At 44.9% G+C, this 15,094-nt stretch overlaps 1 protein-coding gene across 9 annotated transcripts in view; it reads right to left on the bottom strand.

Moving 5' to 3' along the window:
* The window catches only part of LOC103345893 (zinc finger protein 717), a 57,944-nt gene extending 44,551 nt beyond the window's left edge, over positions 1-13,393 (bottom strand). For 2 of the 9 annotated variants that reach the window (XM_070059538.1, XM_070059536.1), the window contains exons 1-3: positions 13,075-13,373; positions 11,969-12,028; positions 10,853-10,950 (exon numbers count right to left, since the gene is read on the bottom strand). Coding sequence is in view for 2 of the 9 variants with exons in the window: in XM_070059534.1 (XP_069915635.1) it covers positions 7,430-7,438 (9 nt within the window). In the remaining 7 variants the exon portion in view is untranslated. Of the gene's footprint in view, positions 1-1,712; positions 1,831-7,429; positions 7,587-9,281; positions 10,453-10,852; positions 10,970-11,968; positions 12,029-13,074 lie in introns of those variants that run through there. The other 7 variants (XM_070059534.1, XM_051834404.2, XM_070059539.1 and 4 more) reach the window with 7 other exon arrangements.
* Between the last annotated feature and the right edge of the window lie 1,701 nt (positions 13,394-15,094).

Here is a 15,094-nt window from a genome sequence, read left to right as displayed (position 1 = left end):
CCAGGGGATGGTTCTGTCTCTCTGCCTTTGCCTTTATGTATCTTTGCCTTTCAAATAAGTAAATCAATCTTAAAAAAAAAAAAAAAAAAAAAAAAGCCACATCTCACAGTATAAAGTACCACCCCCTACTCAGGGCTTCTAGGAGAGGACCTGAGAAACAACTTTCAAATGTATCACAGATGACAGCAAAGCAGAAATCCAGAAACTGCTGTGAGCCAAGTAGAGAATATCCCTGACCACAGGGAAGACCAGGAAAGAAGACCAAAGAAGACCAAACAAAATCACTTAGGATCCGTGCCCAGGGTTCCTCCTTGGGTGAGCCAGAAGGCAGGGATAGTCATGGGCAGTTCTCGGCCCCTCAACCCTGGAGTGAGCCAACTCCAATTCAGGCAGATGGATAAACTGGCCGACTGGCCAGAAACTCACTCAGGCAGGAATCTGGACAGCAGGGTGGCCCAAAGCAGATCATCAGGAGATGCACATGACAGGAGCCAGATTGCTAAGGAGCAGTAAATGCATGGATTCTAGCTCAAGGCAACAGATAATGCCTACTTTCTCTTTTGTTATAAAGTTTCCTTACTGAGGAAATGTTTATTTTCAAGGCCCTGGAGAACATATCTGTGGGCACTTCATATGTAAGACACTCAAGGACTATTCGTAATTACTCCAGAAATATTAGCATCCTTTCCCTGGACAAGGAGCCTTTCTAGGGAATTATACATCTTCCATGAACAGCTTTTCATAAAACACTTCTCCCATGTTCCAGGAGGAAAATGTCACCTCTAGAGGCTTCTTTTTTCCATAGAGCTCAACACCTGCCTTGGGAATCACCTGTGATGGCAGATGAATGGACAGGTAAGTCAACTAGAGTCATCTACTAGGAAAGAGGATACTTTACCCTAATAGCTATATTTCTACAGAAAAATGATAATTGAATCACAAATAAATCCAGCTTATTGGTCTCCAGGTTTATGCCTCCCCATCCTTCTTCTCCCCTAAAGCCCCATCCCCAGATTACTCTCTCCTCTGCCCCTGAAGCTGTCTTTCCCTTTTAAAGCAGGCTTATCACTTGATTATGTGAAAAATAGCACTTATTTGAAAGTAGTTCTGTAGAGAAGACCTAAATGGCACCTAATGGGAAAAATCAGACCTTCTAATGTCCCTTAAATATATGTTTACATAAAACAGGCCGTAAATATTCTGACACATTTTGTCATATTATAGGAGCCAAGAAAGCAGCTGTCTACTTTGTCTAATACCTTTTCAATCTTTTCCTATAGAAAAAATATTTCTCTCACTTTCCAAACATTCAAAATCCAAAGCACAAATGCTTTCCAGTACAACTTTGTGAAGGCTGCTCCAGCACCTTGGGAAAGAAGAGAAGCAAGGACCACAAACACAGGGTGCCCACAGAGTGACAGTCTCCTCCTTACTTTACACCTTTGCTTCTGCTTAGAGACTGGACACAAAGGTGTGGGAAGATATTTACTGATTCTCTTTCAGATCGTAAAAAGTAACCAGAGGCCGGCGCCGCGGCTCAATAGGCTAATCCTCCGCCTTGCGGCGCCGGCACACCGGGTTCTAGTCCCGGTCAGGGCACCAGATTCTGTCCCAGTTGCCCCAGTCCAGCTCTCTGCTGTGGCTCGGGAGTGCAGTGGAGGATGGCCCAAGTGCTTGGGCCCTGCACCTGCATGGGAGACCAGGAGACGCACCTGGCTTCCAGCTTTGGGTCAGCGCGGTGCGCCGACCGCAGCGGCCATTGGAGGGTGAACCAATGGTAAAGGAAGACCTTTCTCTCTCTCTCTCTCTCTCTCTCGCTGTCCACTCTGCCTGTCAAAACAATAAAAATAAAAATAAATAAATAAAAAAGTAACCAGAGTAACTCCATCTTCTATCAATCCATCATCTCACAGAATTCAGATAACACATACAGGATATTGTGTTCAGTCTTGAGGGGCTCATATATATTTAGCCTAACCACAGATGGTCCTTCTACAACAATGGTTACAGCAAAGACTAAACAGTTTTATCCAAGTCCTTCTTGTAAAAGTTATTGACATGGTTAAGAAATTAAAACAGAAATGGGGCCATCGCCACACTAGGCTAATCCTCCACTCGCAGCACAAGCACTCCGGGTTCTAGTCCCGGTTGGGGTGCTGGTTCTGTCCCAGTTGCTCCTCTTCCTGTCCAGTTCTTTGCTGTGGCCTGGGAAGGCAGTGGAGGATGGCCCAAGTGCTTGGGCCCTGCACCTGCACGGGAGACCAGGAGGAAGCACCTGGCTCCTGGCTTCGGATTGGCGCAGTGCGCCGGCCGTAACAGCCATTTGGGCGGTGAACCAACGGAAGGAAGACCTTTCTCTCTGTCTCTCTCTCTCACTGTCTAACTCTGCCTGTCAAAAAAAAAAAATTAATTAAAAAAAAATCAGAAATGAGTAAGAGGCACAAGAAGTAAAAATGTATGGTTCGTTTTCAAAGAAAAAGTGCTTAGAAAAGTGATGGGGAATCATTATTAAGAAGAGCCCACCAGAATCCTGGACATCTCAAGATTAGTTTTAGCTGCCTCTCCATCTGTTGAGCCTAGGTTGGTCTTTATTTCATACATGTTAGCAGGCTGTTTTTGAACTAGTTGTTTTAAACCAGCATTTTTAAACAAATAATTTTTAATACTGCTTTAGCCTTTCCCTTCTCTGTTAAAACAAGAATAAAGTGCTTAGCTCTGACTGGAAAATTACTAACAGTTAACTGGCAGATTTGGCTACAAATGCAGAGCTCATATATGAACAGGAAGTTATAGTGAGGCAGAAATTGGTGTGTTAAAATGGAATAGCGCTGACTTGGCAGAGCAAACAGCCCATTTCTGAGAAACAAAAACACTTAGGGAGACAGGTAGAAAAGCTGGGGTTTGCCTTCTTTAGGTGGCACTGGGGAGACTGAATTTCTTTTTTTTTTTTTTTAAACTTTAATTTAATGAATATAAATTTCCAAAGTACAGCTTATGGATTACAATGGCTTCCCCACCATAACGTCCCTCCCACCCGCAACCCTCCCCTTTCCCACTCCCTCTACCCTTCCATTCACATCAAGATTCATTTTCGATTCTCTTTATATACAGAAGATCAGTTTAGCATACATTAAGTAAAGATTTCAACAGTTTGCTCCCACACAGAAACATAAAGTGAAAAATACTGTTTGAGTACTAGTTACAGCATTAAATCTCAATGTACAGCACACTAAGGATAGAGATCCTACATGAGGAGTAAGTGCACAGTGACTCCTGTTGTTGACTTAACAAATTGACACTCTTGTTTATGGCATCAGTAATCACCCTAGGCTCTTGTCATGAGCTGCCAAGGCTATGGAAGCCCCCTGAGTTCACTGACTCTGATCATATTTAGACAAGGCCATGGTCAAAGTGGAAGTTCTCTCCTCCCTTCAGAGAAAGGTACCTCCTTCTTTGATGACCTGTTCTTTCCACTGGGATCTCACTCGTGGAGATCTTTCATTTAGGTTTTTTTTTTTTTTTCCCCAGAGTGTCTTGGCTTTCCATGCCTGAAATACTCTCATGGGCTTTTCAGCCGGATCTGCATGCCTTAAGGGCTGATTCTGAGGCCAGAGTGCTGTTTAGGACATCTGCCATTCTATGGGTCTGCTGTGTATCTCACTTCCCATGTTAGATCATTCTCTCCCTTTTTTATTCTATCAGCTAGTATTTGCAGACACTAGTCTTGTTTATGTGATCCCTTTGGTTCTTAGTCCTATCATTAGATCAATTGTGAACAGAAATTGATCACTGGGACTAGTGAGATGGCATTGGTACATGCCACCTTGATGGGATTGAATTGGAATCCCCTGGTATGTTTCTAACTCTACCGTTTGAGGTAAGTCAGCTTGAGCATGAGACTGAATTTCTGAGTACTCAGCCAATGAGGAAAGGAGGGGAGGGACCAGTGCACTAGGGTATATACGCATCATTTCTTCTATCACGAATGTGTCTAGTCAACAGTCCCCCTTCTTTGCAAGGCTGTGAACTAAGCCTCGCTTATCCCTGACTTCATCTGTCAGAGTACATCCTTTGATGAGTAAAGTGGTCTGTGGTGGACTTATTTCCTACAAAGGCAACTCCAGATACTGTGGCCATGCACAAACACCCTCGGCCACAGGCTCCCTGTGTATGCACTAGGAGAACAGACAGCTCTATAAGAAAGGAATACATGGAACAAAAGAAGAAAGGATGCCAATTTACAGAGCATGCAACTTGAAACAAAGAATTTTTCCCACCCTTCTGTTAAGATTTTCATGAATTTCCAGGTCAGAATTCCATTTTACTTTGGTAGACAGACTCACTGAATTTCTCTCCAGCCAGCTGTATTCCTGTGTGAGTGATCCATCTCCATGGGGGATGATGCCACCACATAATGCAAACCATGTAAATAGCAGATATGCCATGACACTCTGAAGAGAATGCAGTCTGACACGTTTGGGTTAAAAAATGGAAATACAGGGGCTGGCTGCTGTGGCACAGCAGGCTAAAGCCCTGGCCTGAAGTGCTGGCATCCCATATGGGTACCAGTTCTAGTCCTGGCTGCTCCTCTTCCAATCCAGCTCTCTGCTATGTCTTGGGAAGGCAGTGGAAGATGGCCCAAGTCCTTGGACCCCTGCACCCATGTGGGAGACCTGGAAGAAGCTGCTGGCTCCCAGCTTTGAGTCAGCGCAGCTCCGGCCATTGCAGCCATCTGGGGAGTGAACCAGTGGATGGAAGACCTCTCTCTCTGTTTCTACCTCTCTCTGTAACTCTGTCTTTCAAATAAATTAAATCTTAAAAAAAAAAGATGGAAATACACAAACAAGCTGGATTTGTTAGATGAGAAGAAAAGAATCTTCATCTCTAGTTGTTACTTTGTAGTTTTGAAAGGATTTCATTTTCCACTTGTATTTGGAGAAATAAAAAGGCAAAATCAGTCCCACCCTAATGCATGGCAGCTTTAACCACCTGCCAGATCACAGCTACGCCCCCCCCCCTTTTTTTTAAAGATTTATTTATTTATTTATTTGAAAGTCAGAGTTACACAGAGAAAGGAGAGGCAGAGAGAGAGAGAGGTCTTCCATCTGATGGTTCACTACCCAATTGGCTGCAACAATCGGGCTGCACCGATCCGAAGCCAGGAGCCAGGAGCTTCTTCCAGGTCTCCCACGTGGGTGCAGGGGCCCAAGGACTTGGGCTACTTCTATAGTACAGCTTGATTACTTATTACATCACTCAAAAAATGATGACCAAAACAAAACAGAACAGTCCAACAGAATGTCAAGACCTGTTCAACCATTATCTCCAAGAAGTAAGATCAGAACAAATACAACTCATCAGAAAGAAAAAGGGTTGAGCAGGCACTGTGGCAGTGGGTTAAGCTATTGCCACCTAAGGTGCTGGCATTCCTTATGAGTGCCAGTTCGAATCACAGCTGCTCCACATCTTATCCAGCTTCCTACTAAACAGTGGAAGATGGCCCAAGTACTTGGGCCCCTACACCCACATGGAAGACCTAGTTAGACTTCCAGTGTCCTGGTTTAGGCTTGGCTCAGTCCTATTCATTGCAGCCATTTGGGGAGTGAATCAATGGTTGGAATATCTCCCCTCTTCCCCCTCTCACCATTCTCACCATTTCCCTCTCTTTCTGTAACTCTGCCTTTCAAATATATATATATCTATCTATATCTACCTATATATACACACATATATATACATACATACATACATATGAAAAGGGTGAAAAAGGAGACATAGCAAAAGTGACAGACAATGGTAGCATTTGTGCTGTCCCTCTGCAGCCTTCTGCCTTAAGTGGGAAGGTCTCGAGCTAATGGACACTGACGTAAAAGGCCCATTCACAACATATTTCAGACCAAAGATGGGAGACTCACAAGGTAAGCTGATTTTACGAGGACTTATTGAAAAGGTTTGTTGGGTTTTACTGAAAAGTAACATTGGGTTTAGGCAGATGCCCTTTACTGCACAAAGTTAACACAGTGCCTAATTCCAGGAGACTGACTGAGCAAGTGAGAAGGAAGGCAGCTACAACATCTCTATTACTCTTCTCCTTATCATAAAGAGAAGAAAAAGAGGGGTATTCATGCTGGTGGTTATAAAAAAGGAAAAACACCCTCAGTCCATAAGTTTTCAACAGGGTTGAAGAAAAGTGCCCTGTCACCCACAGCCCAATCATTTCCAAAAAGAACTATTTTCTGATTAAAATAAGCAGATTTCAGGGATCAGCATTCCCAGACTGCTAGTGCCAAGTAAAGGTGTCATTCCCATTACAGGTGGGTGTCCCCAGAACCAAACCATGGAGTTAGAAAACATTAAAAAGGCCATTTCATACGCAGGAATTAATAATAGTTGTGAACATGAAACATAGAACAGCTGCGTCTAGTCCTCCAAGTGAGCCCCAACATAAGCATCCACCAAATAAGTGAGGTCTGAAGAGAAGTCAGCTTTGTAGCCTTGTGGTCACAAGAAAAACACAGCTACTTGAAATGCGCTGATACTTTTGTCCTTCTCTGAAAAACAACCTGATGTGGACAACAGCTGAGAATTGGGACAACAGAATCATATAGTCTTCTGAGTGTGAACCAATGACTAAAGTTAGAAAATAATATAAAGGTAAGAGAAAATAATAAAGGAAGAAAAGAAATGAGGGATGGGTGAGTTTCTTTATCCCTTCTCTCCTACCAAATTCCCTAGGAACCTATACTTGTTAATGCAGTAGCATTCACTCCAGGACATCTCTATACCCCTCTAACACCAGAGTCCTCAGAGAATAAACCAACTATGTCCTTGGAGAAAGCACTGAAGCCAATTTGCCTTTGGCCATCTTTAGAAAAATACTTCCTGGAAAAACTAGCAAAGCTCACTGATGAGAGACAAGTGAATGTCAATATTCTATAGCTATTGGGAGGGAAGGAGTTAGCCCTTCCCATGACGAGGAACATGCACAATGACACTCACATGTTGAAAATGACTGCCAGGGGCCAGTGCTGTGGCATATTAGGCTAAGCCTCCACCTGTGGTGCCAGCATCCCACATGGGCGCTGGTTCAAGTCCCACTGCTCTTCTTCCAACCAAGCTCCCTGCTCATGGCCTGGGAAAGCAGGAGATGGCCCAAGTGCTTGGGTCCCTGCATCCATGTGGGAGACCTGTAAGAAGCTCCTGGCTTTGGATCAGCTCAACTCTGGCAGTTGCAGCCATTTGGGGACTAAACCAGTGGACCTTTCTCTCTGTCTCCTCCCTCTCTCTGTAACTCCACCTCTCAAATAAACAAAATCTTTAAAAGAAAAAAGAAAGGAAGGGAGGGAGGGAGGGAGGAACAGAGGGAGACAAACTGACAGCTAGGCAAAGCTTACTTGAAGAAAGAGAACACTCAAACTAAGGTTCTTACATTTGACATTCCAATCCTCTAAGCCAGATGAAGATTTCCCATTAAAAATCAGGCCAAAAAACAGCAAGAATCATCTTCCCAGTGTCATCAACGTTAAGTGAATAGAGGGAGCTAAATGGCAGCTGTGACCACAAATCATATCCCTTGCCATCTGCATCTGTGAAGTACAAATGGGAGAATCTGTCATTGCAGTTTGTTTTTAAAGATTTAGTTATGTATTTGAAAGGCACAGTTAGAGAGAGAGAGAGACAGAAACAGAGACAGATCTTCCATCTGCTGGTTCACTCTGCAAATGACAGCAATGGCCGCAGCTGGGCCAACCTGAAGCCAGGAGCCAGGAGCTAGCTTCCTGTGGTACAGCAGCCTAAGACCTGGGCCATCCTCCACTGCTTTCCCAGATACACCAGCAGAGAGCTGCATGGGAAGTGGAGAAGCAAGGACTTGAACTGGCACCCACAAGGAATGCCAGCACAGGGCTGGCTTAACCTGCTATGCTATAGCACCAGCCCCATCATGGCAGATCTTAAGCAGCTAGGCTGGCAGATGGATATTCTGATCCTCAATGGAAGAAAAGATAGAAGTCCCCTATACTGTGACTCAGCATCCTGACTGCAGGCCAGTATACATTTGGGGGAGCAAACTGAGGGCAGAAGTACAGTAATAAAGTAGGAAATGACAAGTGCTAAAAGTACCTGGCACCTCACCTTGCTGATAGTACAAAGGAGCAAAGGTGTAGGAACCACTGGTGAATAGAATATGCACATCTCCGTCTACCAAGACAGATACAACAACGGCTCATGGCTGCTGACAAAGGATGGGAGCATCACAGCTGACTTCAACTGTGGATACCAAAACCATCTGGGCTATGAATGCCAAAGGGTTGGAAGGTAGGACAAACTGTCCATCTTGAAGGTGCCCAGTGTAAGTCCATCTTCGTCAATGGCCAGTGTCACAGTAGTCTTCCCAGGGAACGAGGCTGAACAGAATTGTGGATTAAGGCAGTGAGTATTCCTGGGAAATCAACTCCTTGGCAGACCAGCAGAAACAAAAAAAAAAAAAAAAAAAAAAAAAGGGGGAGAACAAAGACAGAGGGAGAAAAACAGAAACCCCAAGTGGTTTAGACTCCACGTTTCTGGCTTACAGATGCTCAGCTAAGAACAACCATAGGCTTTAGGAGCTAGTGGGCAGCAGCAGCAGACCACTGTCATTTAGGAAAATCCACAGACAACTTTCCACGATCTATACATTACTGACTTGGGTCTGTATATATTCTCAGTGAAATGTACCAAATCCAAGAAAAGAAAAAACAAACAAAAACAACAAAAAAATTCAAATACACTATTTTTTGAGAAAATAAGTTTTGTAAGGCCAAATCACCCAGCAGAACAGGTGGAAGTCAATAATTTCGTAAGGTATCATTCATGGTGGTCCTGATATTCAGAGACCAGTTTCCAGCTATGAAAGTTCCCCTCACATGCATTCTTTCTTCATCACACCTAACAAAGTCCAAACACTGAGAAATCCTCACTTGTGCACATCTAGAAAAAGAGCATCTGTACATGTTCTCACATCTGTATATATGAGTTGGTACAAACTATACACATGGATACCTCATACACATTGGCATAGACATAAACACTCATCTTCCTGTGCCATCTAAGACACATGTTTTCAGAAACAGGTTCTATGTGAGCCAACAACAGCAACATTATTTCCTATTTGAGGAATAAAGCCTTTTTAACAAAACAGTTGGCATCTCTGACAGTATTTTTTTTTTTTTTTTGGACAGGCAGAGTGGACAGTGAGAGAGAGAGACAGAGAGAAAGGTCTTCCTTTTGCCGTTGGTTCACCCTCCAATGGCCGCCGCGGCCGGCGCGCTGCAACCGGCACACCGCGCTGATCCGATGGCAGGAGCCAGGAGCCAGGTGCTTTTCCTGGTCTCCCATGGGGTGCAGGGCCCAAGCACCTGGGCCATCCTCCACTGCACTCCCTGGCCACAGCAGAGGGCTGGCCTGGAAGAGGGGCAACCGGGACAGAATCCGGCGCCCCGACCAGGACTAGAACCCGGTGTGCCGGCGCCGCTAGGCGGAGGATTAGCCTAGTGAGCCGTGGCGCCAGCCTCTGACAGTATTTTAAAAACATAATGGGGGCTGGCGCCGTGGCTTATTGGCTAATCTGCGCCACGGCTCACTTGGCTAATCCTCCGCCTGCGGCACAGGGACCCTGGGTTCTAGTCCCGGCTGGGGTGCTGGTTCTGTCCCAGTTGCTCCTCTTCCAGTCCAGCTCTCTGCAGTGGCCCAGGAAGGCAGTGGAGAATGGCCCAACTGCTTGGGCCCTGCACCAGCATGGGAGACCAAGAGGAAGCACCTGGCTCCTGGCTTCGGATCGGCGCAGCACGTTGGCTGTAGCGGCCATTTGGGGAGCGAACCAACGGAAGGAAGACCTTTCTCTCTGTCTCTCTCTCACTGTCTAACTCTGCCTGTCAAAAAGATAAATAAATAAATAAATAAATAAAATAATGGGTGCCTTTCAGATGTGTTCTCTAGAAGTATCTATCTTGGAAGTTTGGTAATTGTAGTTACCAATTCACTCATTCTTAAACTGCCTCATGTTTCCCATTAATATTTTGCAGAGTGAGAACCTTTGTTCTGCCAAGGTCTATCTGGATATTTATAATATCATTCATAGGCCATATAAAATTATCAACTTAAAAATTAGTTTGCTGGGGCTGGTGTTGTGGCATAACAGGTAAATCTGCTGCCTGAGATGCAGGCATCCCATATGCATACCAGTTCAAGTCCTGGCTGCTCCACTTCCAATCCAGCTCCCTGTTAATGCACCTAAGAATACAGCCAAAGATAGCCCAAGTGTTTGGTTCCCTGTACCTATATAGGAGACCCCGAAGAAGCTCCTGGATCCTGGCTTCCATTTGGCCCAGCCCTGGACATTGCAGCCATGTGGGGAGGGAACCAGTGAGTGGAAGATCTCTTTGTGTGTCTCTCCCTCTTTCTCTGTAATTCTGCCTTTATAAATAAAATGAATCTTTTAAATAAATGAGTCATTAAATAGAGTCATTGAATATTGAGTTCCACCTACAGTTGCCTTGGCAGGGCCAGACCAAACGATTTCATGGACTGTTCATGGCACACAGGCTGAAAGTTTCCCACCCCTGACTTACAGCAAAATATTAACACAATTTCTACTTCTTTTGCTTTGCTTATTCGACCAGAGTTGATGTCCAATAAATGCCCCTGAAACCAACTGGAGGTAGAATTCTGAGTCTTCTGTTTCCTTTATAAATTTAGATTGTACATTTCAACAGCCACTGATTCCATTTCAAAACATACACTGATGGGCTGGCAAAAATCCTCACCTGCTTCAAATTACAATTTACATTGAGAGTCATATCAGGAAAAAACTTACCTCCTTCTTTAAAAGCCCCACAAATGCACTGAAGTATTCACTGCAGATAAATTCCCCTGGCTTAAAGCAGTTCAAAGAGAGGATTTCCTTCTCCCATCCTGTAGAAGACGTCAATGACTTTCAATAAAGGGAAGATGAATGGACACCATCAGACTGCTACCTCATCTGGGACCTTTCCTTAAATACATCATTGCTAAGTTACCAGGTTATGTATCTCATATTTTTTAGAAATTCTCTCTTCTCCATTTTAAATAACTTGCTTATAACTTATAGCAGTGCAGGGAATTATCTATAGAGGAGAATCACCCATCCTGACAAGTCTGAGAATCCTGTTCTTGGCCGTTTCCAAGTCAGATAAATGGGCACATAACATGGTTACTCAGAAAGTGAGCTTACAGCTCACAGAGTGTTTAAAACAGCTCTTCACAGAAAAAATACATAACTGCCTCTCTATCAACAACACTATGAGAGGAAGTATCCTGGAAAAAAGGGCAAAAATAACATACAGGGGTTGAAAGGAGAAATGCTGCTACCTACTGGATCCCTACTACCTAAGATTCACTTTCTATTTTTACTTCCTAGATGACCTCATTATGTTCAATGAGTTTCCTAAAATAGTAATCTAGTGACAGCACCATGCTAACAGAACATGTGAATCACTCAAACATGGTTATTCATATGAAAACATCAATATAGTGAAAATTGTCAGCAACAGTTTTCAAGGCCACATCTCGTTCACTACACTGTGTGGGCATCTTTGGAGGTAGCAGGGCACTGTTTTCTTTTTCATTTTCTTACGGCTCCTTACACTCACAACTTCTATGGAGCTTCTACAGACCACAGTCGTTATGAAAATCTATACACTGTATTTCCCAATCTGAAAAATGTGATGGACTTAAACACAGAACCCAAAGTAAGAAAACTAATTGCCTTTCTTAATTCAAACAAGATGGACTATAAAATAATCAGTTGGATGGAGCATTTCGGTGACTACAAAGAATCTGGCTTGGAGAACGTGTTGCTTTTCTGCCTGCATGGTTGTGTAGCTGAGCACTTCATGAAAATCCACATGGAAATAGCTCCAGTTATTGACCCAAGCAGTAGACTTGCATTCACCTCAGTTCACTTCTCATTTTGCAAAGTGATCAGTAGCAAGTACAGCAGTTGACATCACTCCTAAAAGGAGAAGAAACAAGGGTTGAAGACAGAAGTGGAAAAGCACCCAGATAAATCCTGAGCTACTTTTAAACAGTGTAAGGCCGCCACAAAACACACCAAAAACCAGAGTAAGGGAAAGGGCTTATTGGGGGAAACCTGACAGACAGGAGGGAAGGGGTTAAGAAAAAAAGAGAAGGAGGAGAGGGTAAGAGAGTGGGGCAGAGACAGCGGTCAGGAGAGAAAGAGAGACACGTGTTCCGGAAAAGGTCCTTTAAAACTTTGCCAGGGGGCCGGCAGGAAAGTAGGAGCGTGAATCCCATTAGGATGGGGATGGAGCTGACACCAGTGGTTGGGCCCAAGCGGTTACCGGGCTTCCAGCAATGGCAGCGCGCAGAGAGGGGGTATAGAGGCTAGGATGGTGTCAGGGTGTAGATCGCGCCATAGATTAGACTGCGCCATTTTACTAACAAACAGCCTCAAACTCCAGATCGCAAAAATCTATTAACCAGAGAAGGAATCAATCCACAAAGCCACTGCACACTCTCCCTGCAGCTCCCGCTGGGAAAATAAACAGCCCCGAGCACGCCAGGCCCCAGGCGTCCGGTGTGTCCGCGGGAACCCTCCAGCCTGCTGTATGGGTTGTGGGTGCAGAGAGGCAGATCTGCACGCCTTCCGCCTCCGGCTCTGGCTCCCCGCTGACAGCCGCTCAGCACTACCCCGCCCCGGAACCACCGCTGGATACACAGGGATGTCCCGCACAGGGCACTCATTAGACACCTGCGAAGTTGGGAACGGAACTGAGGAAAACATGGAGAACAAGAGCCCTGCTGCCTTCCTTCGCTGTCCTAACTTTTCCAGTCCTCACGCCTGGTCCCTGCACTGTGCCCACCCCCCCGAAACCCATTAAGAAAAGCTGGAGCGAGGTAGTGCATGGGCCCGCCGGGGCGTTGGGAGGCGGCGGTCGGAGACGCCACCTGGATCGCCTGCAAGTGCGCCCAGAAAGTGAGCCGAGCCAACAGCCGCAAGCGCACCCTTCCCTGTCCCATGCGCACACGGCTCCGTACCTGCCCTGGAAATTCCCGGGAAGCGCGGCAGCTCTTGCTCAGGACACGCAAGGAGCAAGGTGGAGAGTGTGGGGCAGGAAAAAACCCGCGGCGATCCGGGCGGCAGACGCCGCAGCAGCAGCGAATGCGGAAGCAGCTTGAGACCGGGCAGGAACTCGCTCGCACAAGGAGGCTGCAGGGAACAGCGCAAGAGACAAGGAGTGGGCAGCCTGAACACGTGTCGCTAGGCTGCAGCTTGGCTCACTGCACCCAGCCGCCCGGGAACTCACTCTGAGCCGAGGGTTCCCGCCCACGCACGTATTCTCTCACGCTCAGCCCCGCTCAGCTAGGAACACGTTCCTGCACCTAGGGACTCTGGGAAATGGAGTCCAAGGTCATGGCATTCCTGGAGAGCAGATCTGCTGGCCCTCCCTGAGGGCTTGAAAGTCTAGGTCAGGTTGAGGGTAAGTGGCAACACAGAGTCTTTGCTCTTGTTTACATCCCTCAAATAAAATTAATGAAATAAAATAAAAAGTCTCAAGCATCAGCTGGCAGTCTTCTTCCTTTCTTGAGCCCACATTCTTTTTTATAAAAAAGATTTATTTTATTTATTTGAAAGCCAGAGTTACCCACAGAGAGAGAGAGAAAGAGAGAGAGAGAGGTCTTCCATCTGCTGTTTCACTCCCCAATTGGCCACAATGGCTGGAGCTGCTCCAATCCGAAACCAGGAGCCAGGAGCTTCTTCTGGGTCTCCCACACGGGTGCAGGAGCCCAAGCACTTGGCCATCTTCTGCTTTCCCAGGACAAAGCAGAGAGCTGGATCGGAAATAAAGCAGCCGGGACTCGAACCAGCGCCCATATGGGATGCCGGCACTGCAGGCCAGGGCGTTAACCCACTGTGCCACAGCGCTGACCCCAGAACCCAAATTCTTAAGAGTGACACTCAGTGCTGCTAATTAATCCCCAAGTCCTGGCTTCTTCATAAGCTCTGCCTTCTTACAGATAAGATCTTACATGCTCCTTTGTTCCTGGAAGGCTTCTCTGGTTTTTGCCTATAAGAATCAAATAATAAATGAGTGTGAATACAATATAATTTTTAGAGGCGGCGCAGAAGACATAGTTTAGCATACGAATTTGACAATAAAAATTTTATTCGTGTTTTATTGATGTTTGTTCTGCTTCATCCTTTAATTCACCAAGTATGGAAAGATTAACAGGGGAATTGAATGGAGAACTAATATTTCTGTGTATCTTCTAAGAACCAGTTTAAGGGACTAAATGCCTTGCATTTCATTTAACCCTCAGATTAATTCTGGAGACAATATTATCACTACTTTAAACAGAGAAAACTGAGGTGGAAAGGGTTTTATTATTAGGAAATATCATTGAAAAGGTTAGGAAAAAGGCCAACCAAAATAAAAATCCTCATTTAACAAAACAATCATTTTGAGGCCAGTGCTCTGGCTCAGAGGGGTAAAGCCCGAGCCTGCAATGCCTACATCCCATATGGGTGCCAGTTCTAGTCCTAGCTGCTCCAATTCCTATCCAGCTCCCTGCTAATGCACCTGGTGAAGTAGGTGAGGATGGCCCAGCAGATGGAAGACCTCTTGGTGTGTCTCTGTCTCTGTAATACTGCCTTTCAAAAGAAACTATCTTTTTTAAAAAAGGAAATCAGTCTTTTGTCACTAAAATAAATGAAATATTTTTAAAAAAGGAACCAAAATTAATCTTTTGAGGTCCAAGTTCTAACACTTCAGATTTCTCATCTGGAAAGAACAGTACCCATAACAATAATCCACACTGCAGAGAACTATGTAGGGTTACAAACTGTCTAAAAAGAGAACGAGACTCAAAATCTCATTCTTGGTATTATTCCATGATCATTTTTCATATGTTTAATATTAAGGTAACATTTAAATATTATTAATTCTTAGGTATATGTGTGTTGTTTGTGTTTTAAATTTTATTTAGAAACTTTCAATAAATTATTTATTTATTTGAAAGTCAGAGCTACAGTGACAGAGATCGAGAGAGAGAGTGA

The sequence above is a fragment of the Oryctolagus cuniculus genome, chromosome 16 (genome assembly GCF_964237555.1).
Source record: "Oryctolagus cuniculus chromosome 16, mOryCun1.1, whole genome shotgun sequence".
NCBI lineage: Eukaryota > Metazoa > Chordata > Mammalia > Lagomorpha > Leporidae > Oryctolagus > Oryctolagus cuniculus.
This window is presented reverse-complemented; position numbering and strand designations above follow the sequence as displayed.